We start from the raw sequence: 15820 nt of genomic DNA on the forward strand, positions 1-15820 counted from the left end.
GTTTGCGAGCTCACGAGCCGAATACGCTTAGGCTTGAGCTTGGTTTGATTAAGTTGTCGAGCCCAAAATCGAGCTTAAGCTTGGTTTGATATGATTAACAAACGAACTCAAACAAGCTTTTTATCGAGCCGAGCTCCGAATAGCTCGCGAACAGTTTGGTTTGTTTACGTCCCTACTCACAGTTTATGATCCGTGAGACGATCTCACATTATACACACTCTTAATCTTGATAGACAATTATTCATGTGATCATGTAGCCATAAAAAATCCGTTTTTTTTTCAAGATTTCCATATTTTGTTTCGATATTTTCTTTTTCATTTTGTTACATGATGATTTTGGGTTTTTTTTTTAAAAAAAATCTCAACGTGTTTTTGGAAGAAATTTACGTTAGATCGGATTCATTTCACCCAGAATAACATTTATTGTTAATTTGGTGTGTGATCTCACAAAATATCTGAATGAATGACATGATCCAGCAAGTGAAACACGAGCATATATGGTCTATGCCTTACCCTAGTCAATGTTGCCATGGTGTGGAATAAGTCATATGAAGCATGCCTCTCATTTTCAAACTGACTAAAATACTAAAATTGTCACGTCAATATAAGCATGTAATCTAGCACCATATGTAATATATATATTATTATATATATATATATATATATATTATTATATATATATATATATATATTATTATAAGGATGTGACCGGCCTTACAATTATTTACCTTTTTTTATGAAAAATAATTGCTTCCTTATTATATATTTGATTTCTATGTGGATTTTTTTGACTCTACGGTTGTCGATTACCTTAGTAGGTCCATATAGTTTCACAATTTATTCAGTGCTGATATTATACCTCCTAATCACTGGTCTAAAATCGATGGTTTTGGTAATTTATTTCAATTCTAATAAATACTGGTAAAGTTGAAATTCACTATTTTAACACAGATAGATTTTCATATTTTACGGTTCTAGTTTGGTGTTGCTTAAAGTTCAAATCTTTTTAAACCCATATTATCTCTTTAAATTTTCATGCTCGAGAAAAAATATTAATAAAACTTATCCTTCATCACTAGGGGTAGTTGTTTAATTTTTGCATACAATCCCAATTGTTTGGAGATGGTTCTAGTTTGGTTCATGATTCAAAGAGAAATATATTTTGTATATTTAGGCCATCAAATATTTTGTACAAACAGGAAAGATAACAGAAGGATTCAATTCACATCAGAACACATATGCACCAACAATCCACTGAAAACGAACCACGGGATATAAAATGAATCTTATGCTGAGTTTCACTAGTAAGAAACATCCACATATTGCGTCTAACGCCAGTTATCTACTCAAACCCACCCTCGATCGGTTCAAGAGTAATGTTTCCAGGCATAGTTATCTTCTCTATTGTTTCTGAATGCACAGCAGCCGACAGAGTAAACAATGATAAGGAAGATGAGGAATATAATATTGACAACGGCCACCCTCTTCCAGTCACTCTTGATGTTATCCAACAGTCCAGCCTTGCATGCTTGACAGTTATAGCACAAAACATTTGGGTCGCTTTTCCATACAAGGCAATCTGGATTGTCATAGATTGAGGCCTGCGTTGAATTCCAGTTTGTGGGGCTAATGTACTGGAAATTGCAATCGTTCGATGGTTTACAGCACCCAGACTGATGAGAAAATATCAGCAATTCAGTTTAGAACATGAATACGAGGCAGAATATAGCAGTAAAATGAAATGTATCTAAGTCAAGCCTATAAAGGCACATTCCACTGCATTTAAAGAACAAATGGCAAGCCACGATGCAAGATGATCAATCAGAGCAGATAGGCAGGTCGTCGCCTCTAATGAAAACTTCATATGTAATTTTTTCTTGAATGTATAAGTTTTGCTCGCACTAAATATACTAGGTTGGGCCAAGGATCTCTTGGCTTTCTGGAAAGAGTGAGGCCCCAGGATCCCTTTGGTCTTAGTTCAAATCTCACTTGTGTGGGTATTTAGATTAAATTTGGTTCAGATAGGACCTCTTCCCCCTTTATATCAAATATATATATACTACTTTGGCCTTTTCTCGTTATTTCTAGTTTGCCAAAAGTAGCACCGGTGACCAAGAAAATTTCCACAATTCATAAACGAACATTGCGTCGAAACCGAAAGAAGTTCTGAATTATTAAACCAAGAAACGAAAAATATTGCAGTTCAACATATGGCAAAAAAAATAACAGCGTTATGCAAGAAAAAGTCACGAAGTCAAAAAAGGTTAAAAGGCATCCACCTTTCTACCAAAAGAGCATATGATTGACCAAGAAAACATAATAATTATAAAACAAAAAGTAATCAACTTTACAAAATTCCCACCAATAACTACCTACGAATGAATTAAAGCCAAGATTTCAAAACAAATGGTTGGCCAGTGATCATAAATCAATTGACAAATTCCTCCAATGTCCACAAATTGCTTATAGCTTAATATAGTGATTTATTCTTGCGAACTTTTCCATTTTTTTTCCTTCAAAGAACACCTTAAAAATGCTTTTCAGTATTTTAAATATATAATCTGATCATAAAAAAAATATTAAGAATTTAGATGCGAAATTCACCCATATAGCAAATACTCAGCAATTTATTTCACAATTTGACCTCAAATGTAAAAACAATCCCCATCCCATCAATCAAGAACATAATGAACACAAGAACATGGATATGAGTACACACAAATAACAAAAAGCAAGTATGGATTTTTCACACATAGTAATCATACCTGGAGAGCAGATAGGTGTTGTTTGTAAAAATCTTCAACCGGGGTGGAACCATCTTCAAGCAACTTCTGGCAAATTTTACTAGCTTCCAAACAACTCCTAATTTTTCCCCAATTTCCATTAACCCTTTTCTGCAACCAATTCGAATAATCACCAAGCCTGTACTCCTTATACCCCTTGCCGGAAATCTTTTCACCGGCGCCCTTATTCGTCACCACAAAAGCGAAAATCGTGAAGCAAAACAACAAAACAATCAGCAAGAACATGACGAACAGATATACCCACAGCAGCCACGAAACCCTGCAGCACGAACCCACAAGCCCAGCCAAAGAGACCAAAAGAATGAACACTCCCAAGGCGATAACCGGCTTGTCGAGAAACCTCTCGCACTCCGTGTTCGCTTGTTTCGAGAGCCATATACCTCCTCCGATTATAGGGATCGACAGCAAAAGCGTGATGAAGTTGAGAATACCCACCAAATTATTGCTCACGCGCACCATTTTAAAGCCAATTCGAGATTCAAAATAAAAATGGGACTGCTGATTACCAGGCTGGGATTTCGATCAATTCTTCGAGGATTACAAGGAATTGGGGAAAAAGGAAGAATTTTTATTGGTGCAGGAATTGGGATTGATGATGAGTTTGTAGTGAAGAATGAAGAGTTTCACAGAAGTTTCAGACTTGTTTATAGAGCGGCAGTGTGACTTTGCGAGTTGCGGTTGAGGTCAACGCTATATTGATTCTATATTTCTGTTTTTATTTTCTTCTTTTTCCACGTCATATAAATCAGATATATATAATTTTCATGTAAAATTTGTTTTTATAATGAAATTATATATATATATATATATATATATATATTTATATTTTCAAGAGCCATTTGGAAAAAAGTGTTCAAAAATAAATTTTGGTGTTTTGTAGATATCGACATTTTAAATATCAGTCAAGTTATTTAAAAAGATTATTTAAAGATTGATAAGACCTAGCTTTAGGTCAACTATTTATATTTATATATATAAATAAATAATTTGTTATTATTCCCAATAATATTTCGAAAGAATATTTATGAGCAAGAAAAATTATTTCTACAAAAATTAAGTCTTGAAGAAAATATTTGTTATCTCAAACTCGATATTTCGTCCTAAATTTAAAAATTTTAGCATCAAAAGTTGATAAACAGCAAAATCTTCACACATAAACATATGATCTCATGAATACAAATAAATAATGAGAAAATCTTATGAATACAAATAAGGATTTCTCATGGTTGAAATTATTTAATATTTATTATAACTTTCCGCATTTGAAAGAATTCAGAACAAAATAACTCAGATGGATTGCATGTATGATAAATTACAATAATTTGATTTCACTAATAAAATCAGAAATTCAATCCCTATTGCTCTGTATCTTAGGCATATGGACATATACAATAAGTTGGATGAATTGACCCTAAAACAGATATATGTAAATATATTTTGTATATATTATCTTCTTATACTAAACATTTGGTGATATTGAAATTTTTTAAATCAATATATTATTATATTGTCATTATCTCATAAACAAATTTACCTTCAAATTATCATAATACTCATATCCCACCACCGAACTAATTGTATATAAATTTAATATATAATTTATTATTTACAAATTACAAATATATGGAATACATTTATATTATTTAATCAAGTATTATATGTTTTCTATACCATTTATATTATATTTTATATTATATTGTTAAGTTTGAAATATCTAAAGTAATTAATTTTTAAACATATTTATAATATCTTTTTAAAATTATAAAACGACTCTAATTTTTATTTAATATAATTTATTATAAAAAACTATTTTAATAAATTTATCATATCAATTTTTCAAAACATTTTCTTAAATCTTTATCCAAAATTTTGAATTTTAATGATTATATCGTTTTTAATATAAAAAAAATATTTTTTTAAAAAAAAACATTGACTAAAAATAACACAAAAAATATCATATTCAAAATTATAAATATTGGCAATATAAATAAAACTTATTAATTATCTTTAAAAAATGTTAGTAAGATAATATGATTTTAGAGAATTTTAATTTTTTTATTTTATGGTTTAGTTCTGAATCTCCTCTAATTATGGCGGAGCCACGCTGTAAAAGCCAGCCGCCATTTTTGCCAGCTCCAAGACACTCGCAAATGGCGAATCCAGGTGGAGCAGACGATACTCCTTCAACGAAGCCTTCGATCACTCACGTCATCTTCGATACGGACGGCCTTTCACTCGGTAATTATGTCTTCAGAAAATGACGGTTTCTCGGCTAAATTTTGTTTCTTTTTGATGTATTATGTTGTCAAGTCTTTTTAATTTGGAAAATCGTTAGTGGGTTGTTGTATTTAGCTTTGTTTGGTTTAATGAATGTTTATGTTCCATGTTTTTTACGCCTTTGTGCTGTGGTCCATTGAATTTAGTTAATTGTTGCTGAAAATCTCAGTGTTACGATATTTCTTTATTTTTAATTTTTTTTGCAAGCCAAATAATTTTGTCTTTCTGCATTATCATGCAGGCCGGTAGACTAAGAATTTTTAGTAGGAAATGAATTCGTGTGTTTTGGTGAATGCTGAATATGGCAATCCAAGTGATCTAAATTTTGTTTCATGTTGAATAAACTTTACGAAGCTCGTGCAGTAATGTAAAACTTTAGCCAAAGGATGGAGGGATATTGGAAAAATGTGGGTAATTTTTTAAAACTTAGCAACTTATTTTCACAATTAAGGATGGCCATAATTTGCAGTGTGTACTGTGGAAAATGGTGGTGATTTTGTGTCCAACATAGTTATTTGCCTCTGTGGCACCCTTGTGGCTGCTATGTTAGAAAGAATTCGGGATTCATAAGTGGATTGTTAGCGGTCGATTCCACATCTCAGGATGCAGCGCCGTGAATGGCACAGGGGCGATTGCTATTTACTTTTATTTTGTCCTTTTGACTTGTAAATTGAGGTGTATTTTTTTGTTTCGGAAACTTGTTTTTCATTTGGACTGTGTGTTCGATAGCATGTGTGTGTACAATGGTAAATAGAGTGAGAGGTCAAAGAGCGATTCAAGGTTTAAAGATTCACCTTATAATTATCGTTGTGATGAGTCTAATAGGTTTTTCTTTTCCATAGCTCATTGAATGTATTGGTGGTTTCTCTTCCTGTAATAGTATGTGCTACTCTTTCTTTCCACTTTTCACTGCTGATGATGTCTTTCATTTCTATTATCCTTTTTTTAACCTATTCTTGATATTTAAACGTTGTTTGTAGGGATTTCATTTACCTAATTGCATATTTGGAGTGTTTTTCATTTTATTCGGATACAGAGAAATTATACACTGAAGTCCATGAGATTATCCTTTCTCGATACAGCAAGACTTTTGATTGGTCTCTCAAGGCTAAAATGATGGGTAAGAAGGCAATAGAGGCTGCTCGAGTTTCTGTTGAAGAGACTGGAATTAGTCATTCACTCTCTGCCGAAGATTTTCTTGTTGAAAGAGAAGAAATGCTGAAAAATATGTTTCCGTTTATGTATTTTTCTGATATTTGGTTTGTGATGTCGGATATTCTCCTCCTATTGCATCTATCATCTATGATGCCAAACTGTACTTCAGTATCCTGTATCAGATGTGAAAGCACCGTGCACCGGCATGGACACACATGGTTTTTCTTTTAGATATAAGTACAGGAAATAGCAATTATTGGTTAACAGGTGTGCTGCTTGGTGAAGTCGAATCCTGTTATTTAATGACAATTTGTGATTTGGGTTTCTGTGATATTTATACTGGAAAGAACTCTTTCCGTTATTTTTGCATTACCACATTTGTCATTAGATTAGATGTTTATCCAAGGAAACTGATATTGGAATGAATAAAACAAAATTAATTTGTCACCGTTAATAGTTTTCCTCGATAAACTTTCATCACTTGATTGTCCTGGCCTGGCCTCTTCCTAACTAATCCTAACTAACTGTGGTTTATCTCTTTTAATCTTTTACTTTTCTGATCATAAATGTGAACTTCAACACTCTTCCTTTATCAGCTTATTTGGACAGCAATTCTCTTTGTTACCCCTGACTGTTACTTTTGTCACTTATCTTTGTAATACAGGAGCCAGTCGTTTGATTTTGCACCTCCATGCCACAGGAATACCAATTTGTGTTGCAACTGGGTAAGTCTTATATTCTGAAGTCTGAGATTTTGGTGGGTTGCTAATTTTACTAAGATCTGCCTCAAGTTAATGAACTGATGGCACTTACACAGTTTGCACAAGAGGCATTTCCTATTGAAAACACAGACACGATGAACTTTTTTCACTGATGCATCATGTTGTTCTTGGCGATGATCCAGAAGTTAAACAGGGGAAACCATCACCAGATGTGTTCCTTGCCGCAGCTAAAAGATTCGAGGTATCATCTCTTTTTTTAATAAAGTATTAGTTTGCCACTAGTACAAAACCACATATGCATATTTTTGTCATGAACATGCTTATCATTAATGCACTTTACCAGTTCTCTGCTCGAACTATGTGTACTTAATGTCTTTCTGGTTCCCGGCAATCTTTTGTATTTACAAGTCGAATAGATTGATTCTGAAAAATTCATAGTTTTCTTGAACCTCTGTTTTTCTTGAGCTCTTTAATTGTACTTCTGGATGAGAGAGATTGATCTGAATTGCAGACATTCAAAAATATCATATGCCTTAGATACGAAGCTGCATACTTTGTGGTTTGATAAATTTTTTGTTCGTATGGTAGTGCGAAGGCGAATTTTATGTATTTTTCTGTTAAAGTTCTCTCTCTTTGACATGGTGCTGCTTTTGCTTTTTCCCCCTTCGGTACATGGGCTAAGAATTTGAACAACCTTACCTTGACCCTAACCTAAATCTCTGTTTGGAAATTGCATGTATGAACTGATAGTTACCGAATGTTGTAATGTATTTGAGCTACTATTCTTTTGAAAACTTTGATATCACCTATATCAGTGGGATAATTTGAAGCTGCTTTTTTTTTAGGGAGGATTCGATCGATCCAACAAAGATTCTTGTTTTCGAAGATGCACAGTCCGGTGTCCTAGCAGCTAAGAACGCTAGCATGTAAGCCTATGTTTGCCTTCCTTGTGTCTTTCTTTGCAACATCTCGAAGTATGGAACTCGTTGTTTTATTGAGATAATTTGATGAACTGGAATTGATTGAATGATGAGTGGCATAGACTTACAACAGATTGATTGATATGGTTGCCATTCTATCTTGCGTTTTTCTGCTACTTTTTGAAATGGCTGTATACATGATTTGCAGATTCATTGGTCATTGAATTCACACAAACAAAAATTTATGGGAAGAGAAGATTGTGTTGAATGGCGACTTTTGGTTTACTTTATAACCTTGTGGGGTTGTAAAAAAATGTTATTTACATGGTATTTTGCATTGTTAATGGAATCCTTTCTTCTTCTTTATTATATGACAAAAACTTGTGTGAAACGGTCTCACGGGTCGTATTTGTGAGACGGATCTCTTATTTGGGTCATCCATGAAAAAGTATTACTTTTTATGTTAAGAGTATTACTTTTTATTGTGAATATGGGTAGGGTTGACCCGTCTCACATATTAAGATCCGTGAGACGGTCTCACATGATACCTACTTTTATTATTATTTTTTTAAAAAAAAAACATTCGAATTTGTCAAAATATTGCTATCCTATATAGTATATTATAATCAATAAAAACGACCATATTATTTTAAATTAGAAAATAAAAAATTATTATAAATAACGTAATTTTTTTATGAAAAAAATCGACTTAAATAATTAGTTTAATTATGAAATTCTTATAAAAAATTATCTTTGAAGTTCTTAATTATAGTATAATCTCAATTTTGTGGATTTATAAAAGAAAGTAATTATCAATGTTAGAAAAGTAAAACAAGAGATAGGCAATGAGAATTTAAGTTTAAAATATTCATTCTAATATAATATCATCCATTTGCATTTAGATGGATGAATTCGAGATTAAGGATTTCACATCTAAAATAATAAATTAATTTGTTTGGCAAAATCTACGTGATAATTAAATTCAAATCTCAATTAGTTATTTTTTTAGCTTTCAAATATTCATCAGATTCAAGTCCTTCAATCCAAACGTATCCTCAAATTTGAATTTTTCTTTAATGCGATTTCATCAATAATATCCCATCAAGTCCCTTCGAATAAGATACATATTTTCAAATTCAATATTTTAAGTAGTAATAATCCGTTAAAATCGGAACTCCTTCAAAAGTCAAGAGTAGTAATTAATTTTGGCGCTTAAGAAGATGTCATCAAAATTACAATTTTCTTGTAAATGCAAGAAAAATTCAAGAGTCCACAGTTGACTATTATATCTGGTAACTTTCTATCGTAGGGAATAGAATAAGTGACTTCTAACTAAATTTTATGATATTTTTTCATGTAAATTCAACGATCGTGAAAGAAAAAATAACATTAGTTGAACCGGCGGGAGAGGTCGGTCCATTTTGGCTCCTATAAACAAATCATTCCAACTGTCACATCATATACTTTCTTTATTCTAAATTTGAAATTAGTTTGCGTAATGAAACACGACTTTTAAATTAGTCAACCCTACTCATATTCACCATAAAAAGTAGTACTCTTAGCATAAAAAGCAATACTAAATCATGGATTACCCATATAAAGATCCGTCTCACAAAATTTGACCCGTGAGACCGTCTCACACAAGTTTTTGCCAATGGTAAAAGCAATCACTTATTAATTAATAGACCATATATTATTCGACTAATTATGATTTCATTTTTTCCTTATTTATTAAGTAGATATTTATGATACCGATTTATATATATATATATATATATATTTATTTATTTTTCGATTACGAATATTCTTGACAGAAGCACTCGAGTCACGGCAAGAAATCGACCAAATCATATTATTTTAGTTATCCAAGACAAGAATCGGTAAAACATCGAAACAACGTTGCGTACAAGGCAATATTTATTTTCATATTATTAGTACTTTGAGTCAAGTTTGATAACTATCACCTAATGTGCCAAGGTTGACTTTTTAATATTATTTTACGAAATAAAAATAATTTAATTACCATTTTTGAATAAAAAAATTTGCCACCAAATCGAGCCGAGTAAAATAAAAACAAGAAATCGATTTTTTTTTTTTTAAGAAAAAAGAAGAGTAACACTATACCCAACCATCGTCCCATATATTAATTTATATTATGATTATTATATATAAATTACATTAATCATATTTTTTGCAAAAATAGAATTCCTCGAGTTTTAGAAAAAAATCACAAAGAACTGCCTAATATACATATCAATGCTCAAGCTTCCTTTGTTAAGGTTGACAAATGGAGGCAGCAGGTGCTAGTTTCTGTAGTCACCATACATCGCGCAGGTATCGTCCAGTCATTTGCAGATTCTTCACCATGCTCTCCGCTTTCGAGCTGTCCAGAGATCCCTGAAAAAATACACGTTAGTAGTGAGGCGCAGTAAAAATAGCACATTCAAAAATCAGAGCCACGAACCTGTTCTTGCACTATGGTGTGGAGGGTTCGGTGAACGTCACGGGCCATGCCTTTGGCATCGCCACATACGTAAATGTAGCCGCCCATGGACAGTACATTCCACACATCAGAAGCCTGTAATTCACCACATACAATTCAAATATATTATGAATTCCAGCTCTCTCATAAACATAAACTAGCCGCTAACACACACGCGTTGTGGGACCATAATATTTATATATATAAAAAAATAATATTTCATATCATGTTTTTTAATTGTATGAAAATAATTTAATTTGAATAAAAAATAACATAAATAAAGTAATATTTATAACTGTGTTAAAGTTTTAAATAATTTGCACTGTTTGGATAGTTAATTAGAGAGAGAGACGGTTGAAGATAGAAAATTAGGGAGAATGAAAATTGTGGAAGTTTAATGGAATTCTGAAAAAAGCTTTACCATCCACGCCAATCTTAAGACAGCAATTAATTTTTGCCATTCGAGAAATCAACATGACTGGTGAAAATAGTTACACCTACCTTTTGCACCATCTTATGCTGCACGTATTCTTTATTGACTCCCTCACGGGAAAATGCGATAATGAGGTCTGAAACTACACCAGCTTCGACAAAGTTGTTCAACTCGTCCGCATAGATGAAATCCTGCATATTGCAGCAGCTACTGTAAATATTGTTGCGCTATGATACCCATAAAGAATGTCTCGAAACGAATAATTAAATAATCACTAACCATCTTACGGTTCCTGCATCCGAAAAATAGGGTGGCAGGACCAAGTTCCGAACCAGATTCCTTTAGAGCTAATCTCTCCTGTAATATAAACAGTAAATATGAAGGATCCAAATTGTATTTAAGTCTCAAAACAATATTCAAGATTTGACAACATTTTGCACAAACCTGAAGAAAACCACGAAATGGAGCCAAACCGGTACCAGGACCGATCATGATTATTGGTAGTTTAGGATCAGCAGGGAGCCTGAAGTTTGAAGTTCGGACAAAAATAGGTGCCCGATTGCACTCGGGACTTTCCTCCAAAGACACGGAATTCTGAAAGTGGTAGCAATTGAGAATCAAGGCTTCAGAAAGAGCAATCAAGTGACAAGAAGGTGCATGATCTACATGACAATAAAAAGCAGCGAGTGTAGTGGACTACAATATCATATGCAGATGCATGTGCCAAGGGGGATAGTGCTATTTATAACAGCACAAAAAAAACCGCTCGTATTTGACCTTCTCAAACAATCAATTACGAGTAAAACATGGAAACTTATTGGAATAATGGAAAAATACCTTCATCCATGTGGAGCAAACACCCTTATGAATTCTCCCTGTTGGTGTTTTCTCGTAAACCAAAGCACAAGTCACATGGATCCTAGACGGTGAAATTCTGGAAGAACAATTAGAGAGGCAATGAGAATCAGAAAAATTGGCAAACCAAACAAAATAAAGGCAAATATGACAATCGATTATCACGATGATCGTGCGTCATACAGAAATTGCACGAAAAAATTCAAAATTTATAATGAAAGAGACAGAAGAGGGTGATGAACACTCACTTCGGGGAAGACGAGATGGAATAAAATCTGGCCTGCAGGCGTGGAGCAACCGCGGCAAAGAAAACACCAAGAGGAGGCTTGGCGGATGGGAAATCAGCCATGACCTCAAGTAGACTTCTCTGGCTAGCAACAACATATTGAGCATATTCCTCCTGATGATGCATCCATATCCATGAGAAAATGCTAGTTTTTGGCTTTGGTATCATGCATAAAAGTAAGTAATCCAAATACATAATGAACCTATACTAACCTTTCCAGCCGGAGAAGTAAGATGATTGAGCCGATCAGCTTCATTTGGATCGGAAGCATAAGCCGCTAATGCGAGCAAAGCAGACTGAGAAAACGGACACATTTGAGACATAATTATTCCCTGCGTGAAAGGAAAATATGATAACGCAACATTACATACCTTTTTGGGAGCGTTCAAGAGATCCGCATATTTAGCAAGTGCAGTCCTTAAAGTGCAAGGAGGGAAAGGAGGTAGCAAGGAACCACCACAGAGTGGAGAGCCATCCTCGTTGTCAGCATGGAGTGAGAAGTATGTTTGCGACGGAAGATTCAACAATCTCTCTGCTTCCTCTACTGTTTCAATCAAATTCTCGCAATAAACACCAACATGATCTCCAGTTTCATATCTGCAGAATAGGATAAGCATTTAGAGTATAATAAGATTTGTTCTTCTCCCAAAGTTCAAAGTCGGGGAAAAGCCGATTCATGATTTGGAAAGGACATTCAGTATCTAGAAAATGCAATGGGTACAATATGTAAAAACAGGACTTACGTTAGTCCAGTTCCAGATATGTCAAATTCCAAATGCGTGCACGAACGGTCAGATGCGGGAGAGTGAAGTTCTCTCCTTACCGCAACATTCACCCTTCAAAACAAACATAAAAATGTCAAGTACAATAAAATAAATTGCCACTTTAAATTTATACGAAAGAATGGTCCAAAGAGGAAATAACAAAGAAACTGGTAGCATTCTCATTACATGCAGGGATGCTGAGCATCATAAGCGGTATTGCCATTTGCTGAGCCATTCTCCATAACCGATCCATCTGTCTGGTCATAGAATACAACTCGATATTCCAAAACTGCGGCAGTATAGGGAGTAGCGCCAGAGGCCTTATCCTCATCAAGAAGTAATTTATCCAACTCAGGCCAAACTAACTCACGCCTAGATTACCATCAAGAACGATGATTATTTTAAGCAATCATCCGATAAACTGAAAGATCGAGAATAAAAATTCATTTTACTTATTAATCATGATCCCAATACCATGCGGTGAAGTCATCTTCAATGCACTGATCGTCGTCTCCGAGACCCACTGGAACAAGCCTCTTTCCACCTGAAGTATGCATTGGTCCAGTAAGAAATGGAAACACAAGGCAAGACCATAAAAGAAACAACACGGAGAAAATATCCTCTAATAAAAATTTGTCTCTACATCCAACATTCATTTTGATAATGACCTTTCAAAAAACTAAGGAAAGGCGGCTGACAAATGAACAATTCTGAAGCAAAAAAACTTACTTCAATCTAGAGCAGAAAAAATACCTTGCTCAGAAATCAAGTCGTCCACAACTTTGCCAATCTATTAAACAAACATAGACAAAAAAAAAGACACTTCAGTCGATGTTTACAAGATAACAATCTTAGCCAGGTTAGCCTCTACTCATATATGTATCAACTAGCAGATACCTTGTTAAAATGTTCATATTGCCTGTTCCCGAGCCCAAATACAGCATAATGAAGATTCTTAAGCCAATCTGATTTCTCTTTTCCCTGTCACAAAACTTAGAAATTAACCTCAAAGTACACCCTCAATTTTTTACATCCTAGAAATTTCTAAGGATTAACAACTGCCACTACCAGCAGGCTGAGTCATGGTATTTGTTTGCTGATATGATTTTTGGTAAAATGACAATTGTTCGATCACACGGTTGACTCGAAAATCAAGATCACTTGATTTGCAAGTTGGTGCGATTACTGGAAAGCGGTTTAGATGGAAACAATAGTCGCCCATTCGAACGGTGCTCTACATGTGACTCTTGGACTGCTTTGTGACTTATATGTTCTCGATTGCACTCGTGGACTGCTTTATGAATATATGTTTTATCGGTACCGGTGGCTATAGTTTTTATGAAGTGGTCAATGCTTAATCCAAAAAACATTAGTTATTCTTCGAGGGATGACCTACATGTGACTCGTGCTTTATGATTTATAAGTTCTCGATTGCATCAGTATCAGTACCTGTGGCTATATTATTATGAAGTGGCAATGCTTAATCCAAAAAAATTAGATATTCTTCAAGGGGTTTTACCTCTGTAAACCATTTGTAGAACCTAGCCGCATTGTCTGTTGGCTCACCATCTCCGTACCTGTATCCAACCAAAACTCACCAACTCAATAAATCGTTACAGCAATGTCCTTTTATTCAAGTGCCAACTTTTTAGTCACAAAATTAATGAACCCACGTGGCTAGGAAGAAGAACGCAAAGGTTTCCTTCTTCAGTTTCTCTTCATACTCATCATCATCCACAGCATAATCATCCTACCAATATTAAAATGAACCGGATCAAAACTTGATCCCAGGGGAGAAAATAATAACATAAAGTAAAACAGAAATAGAGAAACAAAACTCACCAAGTCAACCACTTTAAACTTGGCCTGTTGATAACGTGCTTTAGCTTCCTCAGCCAGAGCCTTTACAAAAACAAAATCAAAGAAATTTATAAAAATGTCAACGAAGTACATAGCTAAAACTAGACGAGAAACCCATAATCATAAATATTTCCAATTTATAACCCATGATTATCAATTCAAACAAGATTCTTAAAGTCCTCAAGCACTTCAATTTGTTCCCATCATTGACAAGATCATTCTTGTTACTTCAAATGCTAAATTCATCGCCCACCGAGTAAACTTGCAGTTTAAAGAGATGGAAATTGTCATGATCCCCCTTTTTCCGAGGAGAATATCCCAAAATAATATCAAATTTTATTCGCACCTCCAATTTGGTCAAAATTTTCTTCAGTTTACCTTAGCAAAGCCTTCAGCGGTACCAGTCTGTGTCCCAAAAAATATGGTTACTTGCTTCTTCCCATCATCCACTTCCTCCGGCTCCTGCGCGGCCTTCGAAACCACCAACCTCGGAGGCTCGGTCTTCTTCGCGGATCCGGCTGCCCTCCGCCACACCAGAACGACAACGCATCCGATCAGCACCGCAAACGATGTAGTGAGCAGCATCACGAGGTCCCTGTTCTCAACCAGTATCGCCGGCGCCGCGTCCAACGATCCATTGGAATTGTCGATTTTGACTACTTTCAACAACGCAGCCATGAAATCAAACGACGAGAGCTTCTCCGAAGTCGGTTCCATGGGTTCTCAACTGGGATCACGCTAGATTTCCTAATAAGCAAAGATTTATCGATCCTCCTCCGGAAGAAGAACACAAAAACGGCGGAATAACTGGCTCCCGAATCCCAGAGTCTCTCCCTCCCTCTTACTGAAATATTGATGAAATTGGTTGAGAGTTGAAAGAGCGTTGCGGAGAGACTCTGACTTTGAAGAAAGTAAAACGTGGTGCCTTAAATGGCGTTTATATGGAGAGGACACGCCCACCAAACCAGACTCCTCCACCCACATAATACTGCCACTCTCGGGCCATAGACTCCTTGTATAAAGGATGCCGATAAGTCGGGTTCAAACTCGGCCTGTATGGGTCCACAAGCGGGTCTGGATTCTACTAGACCCGTCTTAGACCAATCTCGTTATTATGAATATTTATAATTTTCTTATATTAAATAATAAATGTTGATCTATAATTTTATCTTGATAACGAATTGTGTAATACATAATATTATTCACGTATTATATTACACATAATGTGTGTGCAATCGCTAAGATTATATGTACACCAAACT

The 15820-nt window shown here is 34.5% G+C and overlaps 3 protein-coding genes across 3 annotated transcripts; 1 reads left to right on the forward strand and 2 right to left on the reverse strand.

Moving 5' to 3' along the window:
• Positions 1-1144: 1144 nt before the first annotated feature.
• On the reverse strand, positions 1145-3474 carry LOC140826020 (tetraspanin-8-like). Its single transcript, XM_073188102.1, has 2 exons — positions 2766-3474; positions 1145-1673 (listed from the first exon to the last, which is right to left on the reverse strand). The coding sequence occupies exons 1-2, from the start codon at positions 3261-3263 to the stop codon at positions 1368-1370; spliced, it is 804 nt and encodes a 267-aa protein (XP_073044203.1). The 5' UTR covers positions 3264-3474; the 3' UTR covers positions 1145-1367.
• A 1411-nt stretch (positions 3475-4885) lies between these two features.
• Positions 4886-8227, forward strand: LOC140826022 ((DL)-glycerol-3-phosphatase 1, mitochondrial-like). Its single transcript, XM_073188104.1, has 6 exons — positions 4886-5050; positions 6120-6201; positions 6901-6961; positions 7141-7199; positions 7804-7884; positions 8087-8227. Exons 1-4 carry the CDS (start codon positions 4895-4897, stop codon positions 7145-7147), a joined length of 306 nt encoding a protein of 101 aa, XP_073044205.1. The 5' UTR covers positions 4886-4894; the 3' UTR covers positions 7148-7199; positions 7804-7884; positions 8087-8227.
• Positions 8228-10013: 1786 nt separating this feature from the next.
• Positions 10014-15554, reverse strand: LOC140826021 (NADPH--cytochrome P450 reductase-like). The gene is made up of 18 exons (XM_073188103.1): positions 14937-15554; positions 14541-14600; positions 14372-14448; positions 14218-14275; positions 13596-13679; positions 13452-13488; positions 13173-13242; positions 12885-13070; positions 12678-12770; positions 12306-12531; positions 12147-12230; positions 11897-12048; positions 11631-11727; positions 11238-11387; positions 11073-11150; positions 10862-10984; positions 10343-10456; positions 10014-10275 (listed from the first exon to the last, which is right to left on the reverse strand). Exons 1-18 carry the CDS (start codon positions 15273-15275, stop codon positions 10195-10197), a joined length of 2109 nt encoding a protein of 702 aa, XP_073044204.1. The 5' UTR covers positions 15276-15554; the 3' UTR covers positions 10014-10194.
• Positions 15555-15820: the final 266 nt, after the last annotated feature.

Source organism: Primulina eburnea, chromosome 3 (assembly GCF_022965805.1).
Source record: "Primulina eburnea isolate SZY01 chromosome 3, ASM2296580v1, whole genome shotgun sequence".
NCBI lineage: Eukaryota > Viridiplantae > Streptophyta > Magnoliopsida > Lamiales > Gesneriaceae > Primulina > Primulina eburnea.